This window comes from Neovison vison, chromosome 13, assembly GCF_020171115.1.
Source record: "Neovison vison isolate M4711 chromosome 13, ASM_NN_V1, whole genome shotgun sequence".
NCBI classification, from domain to species: domain Eukaryota; kingdom Metazoa; phylum Chordata; class Mammalia; order Carnivora; family Mustelidae; genus Neogale; species Neogale vison.
The window spans coordinates 74,490,545-74,505,759 of NC_058103.1; the positions used below are offsets into that span (position 1 = coordinate 74,490,545).

The window sequence follows — 15,215 nt, forward strand, 5'->3', positions numbered from 1 at the left end:
CTACATGTTGAATATCAGCCCAAGTCTGCCACCTTATTCACTACAAAAGAAAGGGCAGAGGTTCCTGGTCTCTCTCTTCCTTGCTCAGGTACATGTGTTTCTCCTCCTTTCTTCCCTTCCCTTCTTTCTCTACTAAAACCTGGTTTGGGCTGAAGCTCTCCCATCACCTCTCCTGCCATACTCTGTCAGGAAGACACTGGGCAGAGAGAGGCCATCTTCTCATGCCCACTGTGTCTCTGAAAGTGTCACAGACACAGCAACACCCACCAGGGTGCCCTGAACAACTTGTGGGGCTGGAAGTTCACTGCAAGGCTGAGCAAGAGACCACTTTATTGTTTTGTGGTTTTACCATGCAATTACTTATTTTCTGGCTGAAGCACTCTTGGCATCAAACTGTTCTCAGCGTCAGTTGGAGAATGTTACTTCTGGTTCCTATGCTCTAGTCATTTGTATGATTTTTGTATCAATCAGACACTGACGGACAAACAACAGACTTCTTGAACCAGAGTGGATCAGGCAGAGACACTCAGCATCCAGGCCCCTCTTCCGCTCAGAGTTTGTGTTCAGCTCCCCCTGCAGTCCCCGTCACTGTGTCAGTCACTGCACAGTAGTACACAGCTGAATCTGTGGCTTGCACTGAGCCTTTCTCCAAGTGGAAGGATTTCGATTTGCTGTCAAAGGTGGCTTCAAATCCTTTGTTGCTTCCCTTCTCCTTGTCCCTCGAGGCTTTCAGGAGGAGCTCTATTCCTTCTCCTGGATACTGGACATACCAGAAAAGAGTGGGGTAACTTGTTGTTGTTGTATAAGTACAGTTGATAGTCAGGGAAGCCTCTTCTGAGAGGGTCACTTGGCTCTCCATTTGAGTCACTGAGTCTCCATGGGTTTGTCCTGAGGGAAAATAAAAGAGACATGTGTCACCTTATGTATAAAGCTCTTCGAGAAATTACAGTTAAACAATTTGCTGACACAATGGAAGAAAGAATCCAAATTTAAGAGGCATTTTACTTACCAAGCATTAAGAATACCACAGTCACAAAGCCTGGAGAACACTTCATCTCTGGAGTATCACCTAAATAATGTTCTTCATTCCTACCATGAAGAAAGGTTGTAGTGACAGAGAAATGATCAGTGGAAGCCTACATTTCACACAGGAAATGTGATTGTGGTAGGAAGCTGCACCCCCTGGTGGACTGAAATGCATGCATGTTGGCCAGAATCTGCCCCAAGTCAGCCATCTGTTTCATCCCTGACTTCATGAGGCACATGTCAGGCTGCAGGTGGCCCTTGGAAGTCTGAACAACAGCAATCCTGACCTCTCGGGTCTATTTTGTTCTTAATACTCTACCTGGTATGGAAATTCTTTAACATACATCCCAGGGAATTTCTGTAGCTGAGAAGATACCCATTGTCTTGAGCATTTTAGAACAGTTTTTTTTTTTAATATTTTTATATATCCGTTCAGAGCCAGCCAATAATGCAATAGAATGTCATAAAAGGGTTTTAACTTGAAATCTAAGGAAGTAATAAGAAGTCACATCATTATTCTTTACTTTTCAGATCTCCACCCCACATGTGGAACAAGGACTGTCATTCATTACACGCTCACTGGTGGTTTTGTGATATCTGCTAAATTAAACAAAAATAATAATTAAATAGCTTTTGATTGAGGAATCACTACTACTAGAATACAATATTCCCTCAGTCCTAATTTGTACCATTTGTAAGGCATGCAATATTTTTAATTAAAGCTTGTTAGGAGGAAAAAACTCACATTACCTTGTCAATATTCAAATATTCCTGCAAAATCATTTCAAAAATGAAAAATATTAACCTTAGCCAGAAAAAAATCATAATCACAGTTATCTAATCCTTATAGAAATTATCTGAGATCAATACCTTATTCCACAATTTCAATGATTCTAATATAACTAGTACATGTGAATCAGGCAACAAGTATCAATCATATATTTGGTGGATATCTAGCCTCAAGGATGTTTTTCACTGTTGTTGTGTGTATCATTATGTTACCATATGTTAATCAAATAATTTTCCTCCACAGGGCAGGGAACCTTGAACATGTGGATTTGTACCAAATGCCTGGAGCATGATTTAGGATTGCATTCTCCCCATCTTTTCAAGTTGTTAAAGACATAACAGCTTATATCCACATAGTAGCTGATAGTAAAACCAACGTACCATTGATTTAAAATTACACATATTATGGGGCGCCTGGGTGGCTCAGTGGGTTAAAGCCTCTGCCTTCGGCTCGGGTCATGATCCCAGGGTTCTGGGATGGAGCCCTGCGTCGAGCTCTCTGCTCAGCAGGGAGCCTGCTTCCTCTCCTGCTTCCTCTTCTCTCTCTGCCTGCCTCTCTGCCTACTTGTGATCTCTCTCTGTCAAATAAATAAATAAAATTTAAAAAAATATAAAAATAAAAATAAAAAATAAATAAATAAAAAATAAATAAAAAAACATTACACATATTATGATCCCATCACTAACTCCAGGACTCATATTTTGCAGGATTGGGACCCACAAGTTTATAATTTTTTGAACTTTTTTAAAACTCCCCACCATGGTTTTGTCATACCCAGTCCCAAACCAGTTTGTGAGATTTCATTTGTGATAACTGCCCTCCAGCCAAGATGGTCATCAAATATCAGGGAAGAAGGTCTGGAATCTGCATGGGAAAACATCCCTGTGACAAAACAAATTTTTAAAAGCTGGTCTTTTTCTACAATACACCAAAGACAAAAACAAGCACTTCCTTAGTTCCCATTTTATGATCATTTATTTTTTAAAACAAAACAAAGTAAAAGCACTTCTAAGGATTATCAGAATAAAGTTCTGGAGAGGGACACATCTTCAGTAAAGCACTATGAACATTTATCTCCAGACACATAGAGGAAGCTTAGCTCAGGCTGTTTCCTGCAGGTGGAAACACGCCTCCTTCCCACAATATCCACAAAACTGCCTCTATCCCCTGTTTTAGATTATAGAGGAGGCACATTTCCACAGGGCCTCTTCCTACCTAGCCATATGGAAGCCATGACCACCTTCAGAAGTCTGGAGAGCAATATGTTCAAGTTCTCCAATGAGATGGAAAATATCTTCTTCTTCTTCAATATAAGGGCTTGGCATTGTGAGGGGAGGCTGACAGGGGGAGGGAAGGATTGCTGGGTATCTGCTGCTGTGGCCCCAGAATAGGAAACAGGGGGTTTCCTGGTGTAGCAAGTGTGTGGGTCATGTCATAATTCTCATGTCCCAGTGAGAGTCTCACTACCCTACATCCTTTTGCATTCAACAGCCCTTAACTTGGACACAATTATATCTGAAAATGAATGAGTAAAATTTTATATTGAAATGAGGATTGATGGTTTAACTATGCTATGTTCAATCATTGCATCTGTGATGAATATGGATGGGTGGCCCTTAATTAAAAATACTCCATGTGGGGTGCTGGGTGACTCAGTGAGTTAAAGCCTCTTCCTTTGACTCAGATCATGATCCCATGGTCTTGGGATCAAGCCTAACATTGGGCTCTCTGCTCAGCAGGGAGCCTTCTCCCCACCACCACCTACTTCTACCTACTTGTGAAGTCTGTCAAATATATAAATAAAATCTTCAAAAAAAATACTCCATGTAGTTGATTATGAAAACAACTTATGATTGAGAGTCATGTTTCCTCACGTTACATGTGCTGCTCTTTCACCTAAGGTAGAAATAAATCACACTGTGATAAGAAGGCAAAGTGTTTAGACATTCATTTTAACTCTTTCAAGGTACCTGTTGTTATGCCAGTGTTTCTCCTCCCTACTCATATCTATTCAGATGCCTATGTTGGGGCCAAAAGTAGAAAAATCTAATCATTCTTTGCTGAAGAGTTCAGGTTGCAGCCCTCAGACAATAGACCTGTCATCGAGGTCTTCTCCTTATTCTTCAGTTTCCACAGCTCAGCTCTGTTCAGAAAGGCCAGAATAGACACCAGAGTTTGGTCATTAGGTTATCAATCCTTTGAATTTATGTTTTTCCCTTACCTCAGCTGAACCACAGTAAGCTTCCATGTTTGTATGCTCAGTTCTAAAGGGAATATACTCTAGGTTACCCCACACTCCTCCACAGAACTGTTGATCATATAATAATTAATTGTAATAGAACTTTCTCTGTGTATGTATGTTAAAAGTAAGGCTGTGCCCTAAATATTCCTCCACATAATAGCAAACAACAAATATCCATTGCCTATCATTGTCTGTCTCTTGATATAGTAGCCAAGGCTTAACATCTTTGCCTCAACATCACTGTAGCCTCAGCTAAACTGGTTGAAACATCGTCAGAACTTGTGTTGTATATGTCTGCATGAAGTACGATGGAACCACATACAGTGAAAACTGGTCTCCTCTCTAAGGGATGGACTATAACTATCTAAAAACTCCCAACTAGCTGAATAAATGGGAAATACTAATTTCTCCTCCTATCATTCAACTTTAATATATTTCTCAATGAAAGGAATCTCACAATTGTGCTTCTGTCATTCAAGAAGTGCCCATGTGCTGGACAGATCTTTTGGATACTCTGGCATCAAATTCTGAATTAACGATTTTTAAAAAATAATTTTATGTTAAACATTGAAGAAGACAATACCAGCCTGGTCATGAAATTAGTACTCTAGACTGCTTTATAAAACCCAGTCTCTTAGCAGAAGCAACGTTAATTCTAGTAGCTGAACTAGTGGATATCTCTCAGGTGCACCATTTAAAAAAAAATATGTAGTCAGTGACAGTCAATATGTTTTCAATGTAGGACAAAGCTTCCAAATACTATAAAGATAATAAAGTTTCTTAACTTTCTAGCGTTCCTTAACCCTCTAATGCAGAAAATACATGAATTTTTTTTAATGTCTTCATGGTACTCAAAAGATTTTTTGCTGTAAAGACAAAGTTTCACGATACAAAGGACTCTGTAAAGCAGGGTAACATGAGGAGGTTATTGTACAAACATACTTTTCAGATCAAGGTTCTTACGCAAGAGCCTCTTACAGAACATAAAGACAAGTCCATGGAAAAGTTTAACAATTGCATCTTAGATGTAGAATATTTGGCCCCAATTTTGTAAAGAATCACGAAAAATGACTGAGATCCATGAGAACAATATATATCAAAGTCAGGATAGCGTCCTGATAGAGGCAAATGATTGCCAATGAACACTTACTAAAATCTGCCAGAGACAACACATCGCAGTAGGAGCATACCGGGTGCAACTTTAAATGAACACTGGTGGGGAAACATTTCTAGGATAGCAGATGATGGGGCTCTTCATGCCTGTCTTGGAACTGACAAAATCCCACAAAATCTGGAAACGTGGAATATGGTCTGTAAATCTGTCCCAAGGAGGTATTTGAGTATCTCTAAAAGGATCTTAAACAATTTCATTCCCTTCATCATCTACGTGTATGTACTAATAATAGTATTTTATTTACTGCATGGATTGAAGCCCTCTCCCATCAGAAAATAACACCAATCACAAAAGTTAAAAATCAACTGGATTTGGGGGCACCTGGTTGACTCAGTCAGTTAAGTGTCTACCTTTGGCTTATGTCATGATCTCAGGGTCCTAGAATTGAACCCTTCATTGGGCTCTCTGCTCAGTGGGGAAGCTGCATCTCCTTTTCCCTCTGCTGCTTCCCATGCTTGTGCTCTCTCTCACTCTCTCTCTTGTTCTCTCTTTCTCCTCTCTGTCAAATAAAAAATAAAATCTTTGAAAAAGTAATCAACTGAATTTTGTGTTTACTACCGGTGCCATTTCTTTTTTTTTTTTTTTTTTTGAAGATTTTATTTATTTATTTGACAGACAGAGATCACAAGTAAGCAGAGAGGCAGGCACAGAGAGAGGAGGAAGCAGGCTCCCTGCTTAGCAGAGAGCCTGATGTGGGGCCAGGACCCTGGGATCATGAACTGAGCCAAAGGCAGAGGCTTTAACCCACTGAGCCACCCAGGCACCCCCCAACTACCGGTGCCATTTCAATTAATCTCTTATAGTGGGAAAAAACTTCTCTGGAACAGTTTGTTAAGGTTAGCCCTCACATAAAAATTTCACTTTTCCTATCACCTTTGTCCCCGATCCTCTCTTATAATGGAAACAAAAAATAGAATATGAAAACTGAAATGAGTTACTGTAGCAGATACCTTTGGACTACTGTGGCCCACTACATGTTAGCTGTAGCGCATCCTTTCTTCATAAAGTCCTGTGCTGTCTTACCATAAACTGTTCCCTGTAGCCCACATAACTCAGAATGTCCCAACCCAACCCTTCACAAACTGACTAGTTAAGTAAACTCTTGACACTCTTCCTTCCATCCCAGGCACAGATTACTCTCCTGGCCTTTCATTTAATCAGCTCTAAACAAAATCTCAGAGAAAGACTGAGATTGAGACATGTGAAATAACCTTATTAGGCACTTTTTATTACCAGTTCAGCAGATAAACGACCAGAAATGGAACCTTGGTTACATGTGTACCAACTAGTATGGCATCCCGCAGCCTTCATTGACAGGAATGGGAAATGTTGCTCATAATAGAGCAAGCTTTGCTCGCCCTTTCTCTTTTTCTTTCTTTTTTTCCTTCTTTCTTTCTTTCATTTTATTTTTCTTTTTTTAGTAGGCTTCATGCCCAATGTAGAACCCCACACAAGGTTTGAACTCACCACCCTGAGATCAAGACCTAAGCTGAGATCATGAGTCAGAGGCCTAACCGACAGCCACCAAGGTGCCCCTCATGTTAGATATCTTAAACCGAGGTTCTCAAGAGAATCCGCAGAAGCAGGCAGTTCATGAAAGTGAGTGCTGACCCAAGAAATGTCAAACAAACATCTACAGCATGAAGCAGATAGCTCCATCCAAGGCCATTAGAAGAGATATCAGATATTTGGCAACACTAATTATCATACTCTTCTGTAGATCCTTTTGTTTCTTTGTCCTTTTAGGAATATATTCCCATTTTAATAATACTTACATATTTCCGAATTACCTGATTTTGTTCTTTTACTAATACAATAACTTGAGTATAGCCTCTATTCGAGACAACACCCATCCTAATGCTGTAGTTCATCTTTACTAAGCCATTGGTAGTGCAACAAAAGTAAAATTATTGGACATGTTATTTTGTGCCAAATAATAACCAGACCCCAATTAGAATGACTGAAGGAAATTTTGATCAGTAAAATTTGTCTTAAAATGTTAGAAAAATTTAGAATAGAGTTGGTATAATGAGACTTATATGAAGAACATGTCTCAACCTGAATATATGACATCTCATATGGAGCATTGGTCCAACACTCCACTGAACCATTCTGTTATCAATTGCTACAGTGTTTCTTTTCTAGAACTATAAATTAAATCTTTAAAACCAATGCAAACACTTGAAATGATAGCTTATTTCTATGAAATAACATAAAGTTTCAAAAAATCAAGACTAAGTAACACTAAGAGTGGCAGCAGGGGTGGAGGTCATACCTGTGCCCAAGGCATGTGCATCCTATCCCTAAGATGCAGAGTGATTAGGTATTGTGCTCCATTCATATGACGTGTTTAAAGGAGAAAAATATAAAAGAACAAACAAGATGTATAAAAAGTTATGGATGAGAGAGAGTATGATTACAAAGTTATGGAACAGGGGATTTGTGTGGAGCAATGAAGTTGTTCTCTATCATCATTGTATCATGGCTATTTGAATCTATACTAGATATTAAAATTCAATATTCACAGATATAATTGTACATGAAAATAGTCCATTTTTCTATATAGTTTCTTTAATAAAAATTTCAAACACTGAGAAAATAAAACAACTAATGTGGGTTCCATTTTCATGACATATATATATATATATATGGCAGTGTTGAGTCATGAAAATGACTCTCTCTCTCTCTCTCTATATATATATATATATATATATGTTATTTTCTCATTTGGAAAAGAAAACACCAGCCATGCCAACTGTGATAGGCAAAATGGTAAGAACAACAACAAAAGTCAGGTGAAAAATGAAGGAAAACAAAACAAAAATAATTAAAAAATATGATTAATTTAAGGATCCTCAGATGGGTAGATAATATGGGTTCAAACTCAATCACATGTATACTTAAGAAAGAAGCCGAGGGAGGCTTGATGACAGGAAAAAAGAAATCAGTGAAACCATGGAAGCAGAGATTGGGTGGTGTGATCACAAGCCAAAAAAGGCCAGCAGCAACCAGAGCCAAAAAGGCAAGGAAAAGTTTCTTCCCAGAGCCTCTGGAGTGGGTATAGATCTGTTGACATCATGATATCAGCCCTGTGAAAATAATTTCAACTACTGGCCTTCAGAACAATGGTAGAAAGAATTTCTGTCGCTTTAAGCCAACAGGCCTGTGATAAACTGCCCAGAGACAGTAGGAAACAAATCCACTAACCATGATAAAAATCTTAAAGCCTGAATGTGTCTGTATCTAAGCTATGTATTGACACTGCACACTCTGACTATGCACTGTCTTTTCTTCTGTTGAATACATTCTCAACTAAGTATGATAAAGCAGTTAAGTTAACAATAGCTGTACCCAATTTCTCAACCAACTTGGTTTAAGAAGAAATAAAACAGTAGAATATAAGCCGTGCCTCCTTCCAACTCCTTTATCAGGCTTGGAATAAATGGACCTATCAACAGTCACCTTGCTTCTACTAGACAGGAGCTAGTGGTGTAATCAAATAATCAAAGCTGATTGAGGTGTTGGGCTACTGTACTGATCTTTCCTATTCAGATATTTTTTTAAATTTTATTTATATATTTGACAGAGAAAGAAATATAACAAGAGAGGGAATACAAGCAGGGGAGTGGGAGAGGGAGAAGCAGGTATCCTGCTGAGTGTGGAACCTGATGTGAGGATGGAAGGGGTTATGGGGGGAGTGTTGGGGTGTGTTGGGAGGGCTCCATGCTTGGCTTGATCCCAGGACTATGGGATCACTGAGGCGAAGGCAGATGCTTAACAACTGAGCTACCAAGGTGCCCCTCTTATTCAGATAGTTTACACAGCATTAAACCTAATGACTTTCTCTAGAAGAACAAACCAGGTAGCTCATAACTGTCAACCATAACTCAGCTAAGAGAGATCATTCTCATCATACCAAATCACCAGTTATATCCATCCATAGGAAAAATACAAGATATCTAGAAAATAGCCTACTCCTGAGCAGGGGTGGGAGAATTAGGGAATCAATTATTTATGCAAATTCTTTCCTGACATTAATTTAATCTTCAGCACTAAAAAATTACTTTTTAAAAATTGCAGAAGTAGTATTTAATTCAGTCAAAACATGAAGATAAGACAGGGACATTTGTAACAAGCTATATCTGCAATAAATACTAATCTCAATGTCTTCTGCAGTCCACTAGTAAGACTTGAGTAAGGTGCATGATAAATGTGTATAAAATTTTTCCCACATATACCAGGAAGAATACTCAATGATAAGTAACAATAAAAATTAAATGGTTAGAAATTAGCTTATCTATTTAAAACAATTGAGCTTTATTGAGAAAGACATAGATAAATAGAAGGAAACACTATGTTATTCAGTAACCAAATACAGACTTTTAGGTTTTTTTTTTAAAGATTTTATTTATTTACTTGACAGACAGAGATCACAAGTAGGCAGAGAGGCAGGTAGAGATAGAGAGGAGAAAGCAGGCTCCCTGCTGAGCAAAGAGTCCGATGTGGGGCTCGATCCCAGGACCCTAGGATCATGACCTGAGCTGAAGGCAGAGGCTTTAACCCACTGAGCCACCCAGGTGCCCCTAGGATTTTATTAATCACAAGTTAACTTATAAATTCATATATTTAATGTATAAATTTAATTTAATCTCAAAGCCTAAATAAAAATTTTAAATATATACCAGAATTCACCTTTTCCTTCTTTCTTTAATAAATATCTACTGATGAACAATTATATAAAAAAGTTTGTGCTAATCACCACTGCTATTCAACAGAGTACTAGAAGTCCCAGACTCAGCAATCAGACAACAAAAAGAAGTTAAAGGCATCCAAATAGGCAAAGAAGAAGTCAAGCTATCACTCTGCAGATGATATGATACTATATATGGGAAAGCCAAAAGATTCTATTCCAAATCTGCTAGAACTTGTACAGGAATTCAATAAAGTGTCAGGATTCAAAATCAATGCACAGAAATTAGTTACCTTTTTATACACCAACAACAAGACAGAAGATAGAGAAATGAAGGAGTCAATCCCATTTACAATGGCACCCAAAACCATAAGATACCTAGGAATAAACCTAACCAAAGAGGCAAAGAATCTGTACTCAGAAAACTATAAAGTACTCATGAAAGAAATTAGAGAAAACACAAAGTAATGGAAAAGTGTTTAATGCTCATGGATTGGAAGAAAAAATATTATAAAAATGTCTATGCTACCTAAAGCAATCTACAGGTTAATGCAATCCCTATCAAAATCCCAACAATTTTTTAAAGGGATGGAACAAATAATTCTAAAATTTATATGGAAACAGAAAAGATCCCAAATGGCCAGAAGAATGTCGAAAAAGAAAGCCAAAGTTGGTGGCATCACAATTCCAGACTTCAAGCTCTATTTCAAAGCTGTCATCATCAAGACAGTATGGTACTGGCACAAAGACAGACACATAGATCAATGGAACAGAATAGAAAATAGAAAGCAAAAAAAAGACCCTCAACTCTATTATCAACTAATTTTCGACAAAGCAGGAAAGAATATGCAATGGAAAAAAGACAGTCACTTGAACAAATGATAATAAGAAAAAAAGTTTGTACTATATAAGGTACAACTTTTATTTCTAAATTATGAGTGTAAATGTGAACACATACTAACAAAATTTGAAGAGTCTAATCCTCTTTTGAAGAGGATCCTATTCTTGAAGAAATCACTTCTTTTAATTTCCTTCAAAAATACAAACAATATGTACCATCACTGGGCTCTAAAGAAAATTCCAACTCACATTTTCTCAATAAGAAAATAATCAGAATGCATACAAAGGGCTCTCAAATTTTACCAGAAATATAGAAAAAGAAGAAGAAAATTTAAAACAGAATTGTGATTTCTGAAAATCTCTCACAGAGCTATTAAAAAGCAGGTGTTGGAGGAGGAGACTTAAAATTGAGAATACTCAATTCATTGAGTATAACATTAATGTAATGTATATAACATTAAGTTATATGATATAACATTAAGTTATAACTTAATTATATGACATAACATTAAGTAAAAAAAAATCAGAATCCTACTTACATTAGATTTAAGAAGAGAGCAAACCAAACATTAGTAATAAATTATCTGGGTACAGAATTATCAATTTCACTATTTATATTTTAAATATTTTCTGTATTTAGCATGTAATGTTTTATAACAAGGGAAAAGTGACATTTGTAACATTTGAAAGACAAGAATTAAAACTTTATCCATAATAGGATGTGCTAATGTATTAAAATTTATTTGTATGACTGGGTTCTGAATAGTAAAGTCATCTTTAAAACCCAAACCTCACAATAAAACATTACTAACTGCTTTCAAGAATCCAATCAGCAACAGTCATCTAACAAAATGCTCTAACTCTGTCCAGGTCATCATGAGCTTACTCTTTCTCTTATAAGCTATTTATGTCTAAATATGTTAGCTTCCACTTGTGGATAACAGCACAAAAGCTATCCTTGAAGGTCTATGTCAAAGGACAGGGCTGCCCCAGTCCCACGTTTGAGAGCAGGCAGCAGGTGCCTGGAAATCAATGTGTGCTTGCTGCACAGAAGTACACTGCTGAGTCTTCAGGCTGGGTGTCTCCGATGTGCAGGGAGAAACGTTTGGCCGTCTTATTCAATAAAACAGTAAGTCTTTGTTCTTCTTTTGTGGCCATGCTTGAAAGAATGTATATAAGGAGCTGGAGACCTTTTCCAGGTTCTTGCTTATACCAGGGGAAGTAGTCTGAATAACTGTCTGAATAACTGCAGTTGATAACAGAGCTGCTTCCCTCCTGGACACTCAGAGTAGAAGGATGCTGCTCCACATTCTCTCCTTGGCTGAACCCTGTGCAGAAAGAAAAGGTCGGAGAAATGAGGAGAGATTCCAGGTTATTGTGCTTCAGAATTCTCTTTTTCTACACTAAGTGGAGGAAACATTGAATAAAGCCAGTCTTGACTTCTGAAGAAGTCCATTAATATACTCCGTTGCTCAGAAAAGCTCAACTCACAGTCCAGCTGCAGCCAGGAGAACATGATTAAAGCTCCCATGGATGTCTTCATGGTTCCTCCCTGTTAAGCTCAGGTTCAGAAATGCAACCCCAGCCAGCTCAGCTCCTTTTCTTATCAGGCTGTCCCTTCTTTCCTCTAACAGAGTAACTTCCCACATTGTCTACCAGCCAATAAAAAAAGACTCTGCTGCTGCCATAGTCTAGCCCATCAGATGAACTACGATGAACCTCCATGTATTCTCCATCAGCACAGGTGCACTGCCATCTTGTGGTCACATCTCTACTGAACTCACTGGGGAAATGCTCTTCTCTTAGCCTGCACCTCTGAGGGACTCACAAGCATCAGGGCAGCAATCAGTAAAGCAAATTAATCAAATTTTAATCAGGAATCGATTGGATTTTTCAAATGTCTTTTCAGTATCTATTGAGATGCCATCCCAAATTGCTTATCTGCTTCTTGTCAATCTCTTTAATATTATTGATAAATTGTCACAACAAAATATAAAGAAGATATAATTTTCCCATTTTGCAAATAATGAAACATAGCTCCCAAGTATCAAGAAATTTGTTGCAGAGATAATAGTTTAGAACACAGAGGAGGATGATATCAAAAGCTTGTTCTCAGTTTTTGCCACTACTAATTGTCAGAGAAAATGTTCATTCATTGCATCTGTGATGGAAGTGGGTTGGTGAAATTACATAACAATTCTGTGTGAAGGGACCATGAAAACAATGTAAGGTTGAGAATTATGTATCCTCACACTTTATGTGCTGCTCTTTCACCTAACATAAAAACAAATCATGTTATGATAAGAAGGCAACTGTTTATGAAGAAATGGGAGAAAGTTCCATGCTCATGGATTGAAGAACAAATATTGTGAAAATGTCTACACTTCCCAGAGCAAGCTATACATTCAAGGCAATCCCTAACAAAATACAATCAACATTTTCACGGAGCTGGAATAAACAATCCTAAAATTTATATGAAACCAAAAAGACCTGTAATAGCCAAAGAAAAGTTGAAAAAGAAAACCAAAACTGGGGGCATCAAAATTCCTGACCCCAAGCTCTATTACAAAGCTGTCATCAACAAGGCATGCTATGGTACAAAAACAGATGGGTACTGGTACTGGTACTGGTACTATGGTACTGGCACAAAAATAGACACATAGATCAATGGAACAGAATAGAGAACCCAGAAATGGACCCGCGACTCAATGGTCAACTAATCTTCAACAAAGTAGGAAAGAATGTCGAGGGGAAAAAAGACAGTCTTTCAACAAACTGTGCTGGGAAAATTGAACAGCCACATGCAGAAGAATGAAACTGGACTATTTCCTCATACTACACACAAAAATAGACTCAACATGGATGAAAAACATTAATATGAGACAGGAATCCATCAAAATCCTTGAGGAGAACACAGGCAGCAACCTCTTTGACCTTGGCTCAGAAAATTCTGGCTAGACAAGTCTCTAAAGCAAGGGAAGCAAGGGCAAAAATTAACTATTGGGACTTTACCAAGATCAAAAGCTTTTGCTCAGCAAAGGAAATAGTAAACAAAACCAAAAGGCAACCTGCAGAATGGGAGAAGATATTTGCAAACGACATACCAGATAAAGGGCTAGTATCCAAAATCTATAAACAACTTATCAAACTCAACACCCCAAAAACAAATAATCCAATTAAGAAATGGTCAGAGGACATGAACAGACATTTCTGCAAAAAAGACATCCAGATGGCCAGCAGAATCATGAAAAAGTGCTCCAAATCACTCGACATCAGGGAAATACAAATAAAAACAACAATGAGACAGCATCTTACACCAGTCAGAATGGCCTAAATGAACAAGTCAGGAAATGACAGATGCTGGCGAGGATGCGGGGAAAGGGGAAACCTCCTACACTGCTGGTAGGAATGCAAACTGGTGAGTCTAGTCTGGAAAACAGAGGTTCCTCAAAAAGTTGAAAATGGAGCTACCCTATGACCCAGCAATTGTGCTACTAGGTATTTACCTCAAAGATACAAATGTAGTGATGTGAAGGGGCAACTGCACCCCAATGTTTATAGCAGCAATGTCCAAAATAGCCAAACTATGGAAAGAACCTAGATGTCCATCAACAGATGAATGGATAATGAAGAGGTGGTGTATATATGCAATGGAATACTATGCAGCCATCAAAAAGTGAAATCTTGCATTTGCAATGAGGTGGCTGGAACTTTTCAGGTTATTTTTATCCTTTTAGAGGTACTTTCCCACTTTAAAGGTAAAATATTATATGTTTCTGGTTATTCTGATTTTGTTCTCTTACTAATAAAATAACTTGCATGGGTATGGCCTTTATTTGACATAATACCCACTCTATTGTTATAGTTCAACTCTGCACAGATGTTGCGAATGCTGTAAGTGTAAGAATTTTTGGATATGTTATTTCGTATCAATTCCTGGAAAAGCCAAATCATAATCATACTCTAATTGGTATGGCTAGAATAAAACTTCATTAATTAAATTACTCTCAAAATGTGAGAAAGTATCTATTAATAAAAATTTAGAATGGAGTTTGTATACAGAACTTGTATACAGAACATGACTTAACTTGATTATGAGATTATCTAAACTTCAACACCAATTCTGTTTTATCAATTCCTAAATATATTTTGTAGAACTATAAATCAACTGTCTAAAGGAATTCAAACACTTGAAATGATGACCTATTCCTATGAAAATAACTTTAACTTTCAAAACCTCAGGGGTAGGAAGCACTGAAATGGGTGACAAGGGTGAGGTCATACATGTGCCCTGTGGCATATGCTTCCTCCCACGAAGACACATAGTTCTCAAAGATTATGGGTTGTATGCTCCAATCATTAGGACATTTTTTAAAACACAAAATAAGAATAGACCAATGTTTTCAAGGAATGGGGAATATGGAAGTGTGAGATGGCGTTAGACTAGTTCAAG

General features: G+C 37.7%; 2 gene segments (V, D, J or C); both read right to left on the bottom strand.

The window, feature by feature from the left end:
* Nucleotides 1–550: 550 nt before the first annotated feature.
* On the bottom strand, nucleotides 551–1,091 carry LOC122894559. The segment is given in 2 exon segments: nucleotides 551–888; nucleotides 1,010–1,091. Coding segments are annotated over 2 exon segments (384 nt in total).
* Nucleotides 1,092–11,791: 10,700 nt separating this feature from the next.
* On the bottom strand, nucleotides 11,792–12,305 carry LOC122894560. The segment is given in 2 exon segments: nucleotides 11,792–12,090; nucleotides 12,254–12,305. Coding segments are annotated over 2 exon segments (351 nt in total).
* Between the last annotated feature and the right edge of the window lie 2,910 nt (nucleotides 12,306–15,215).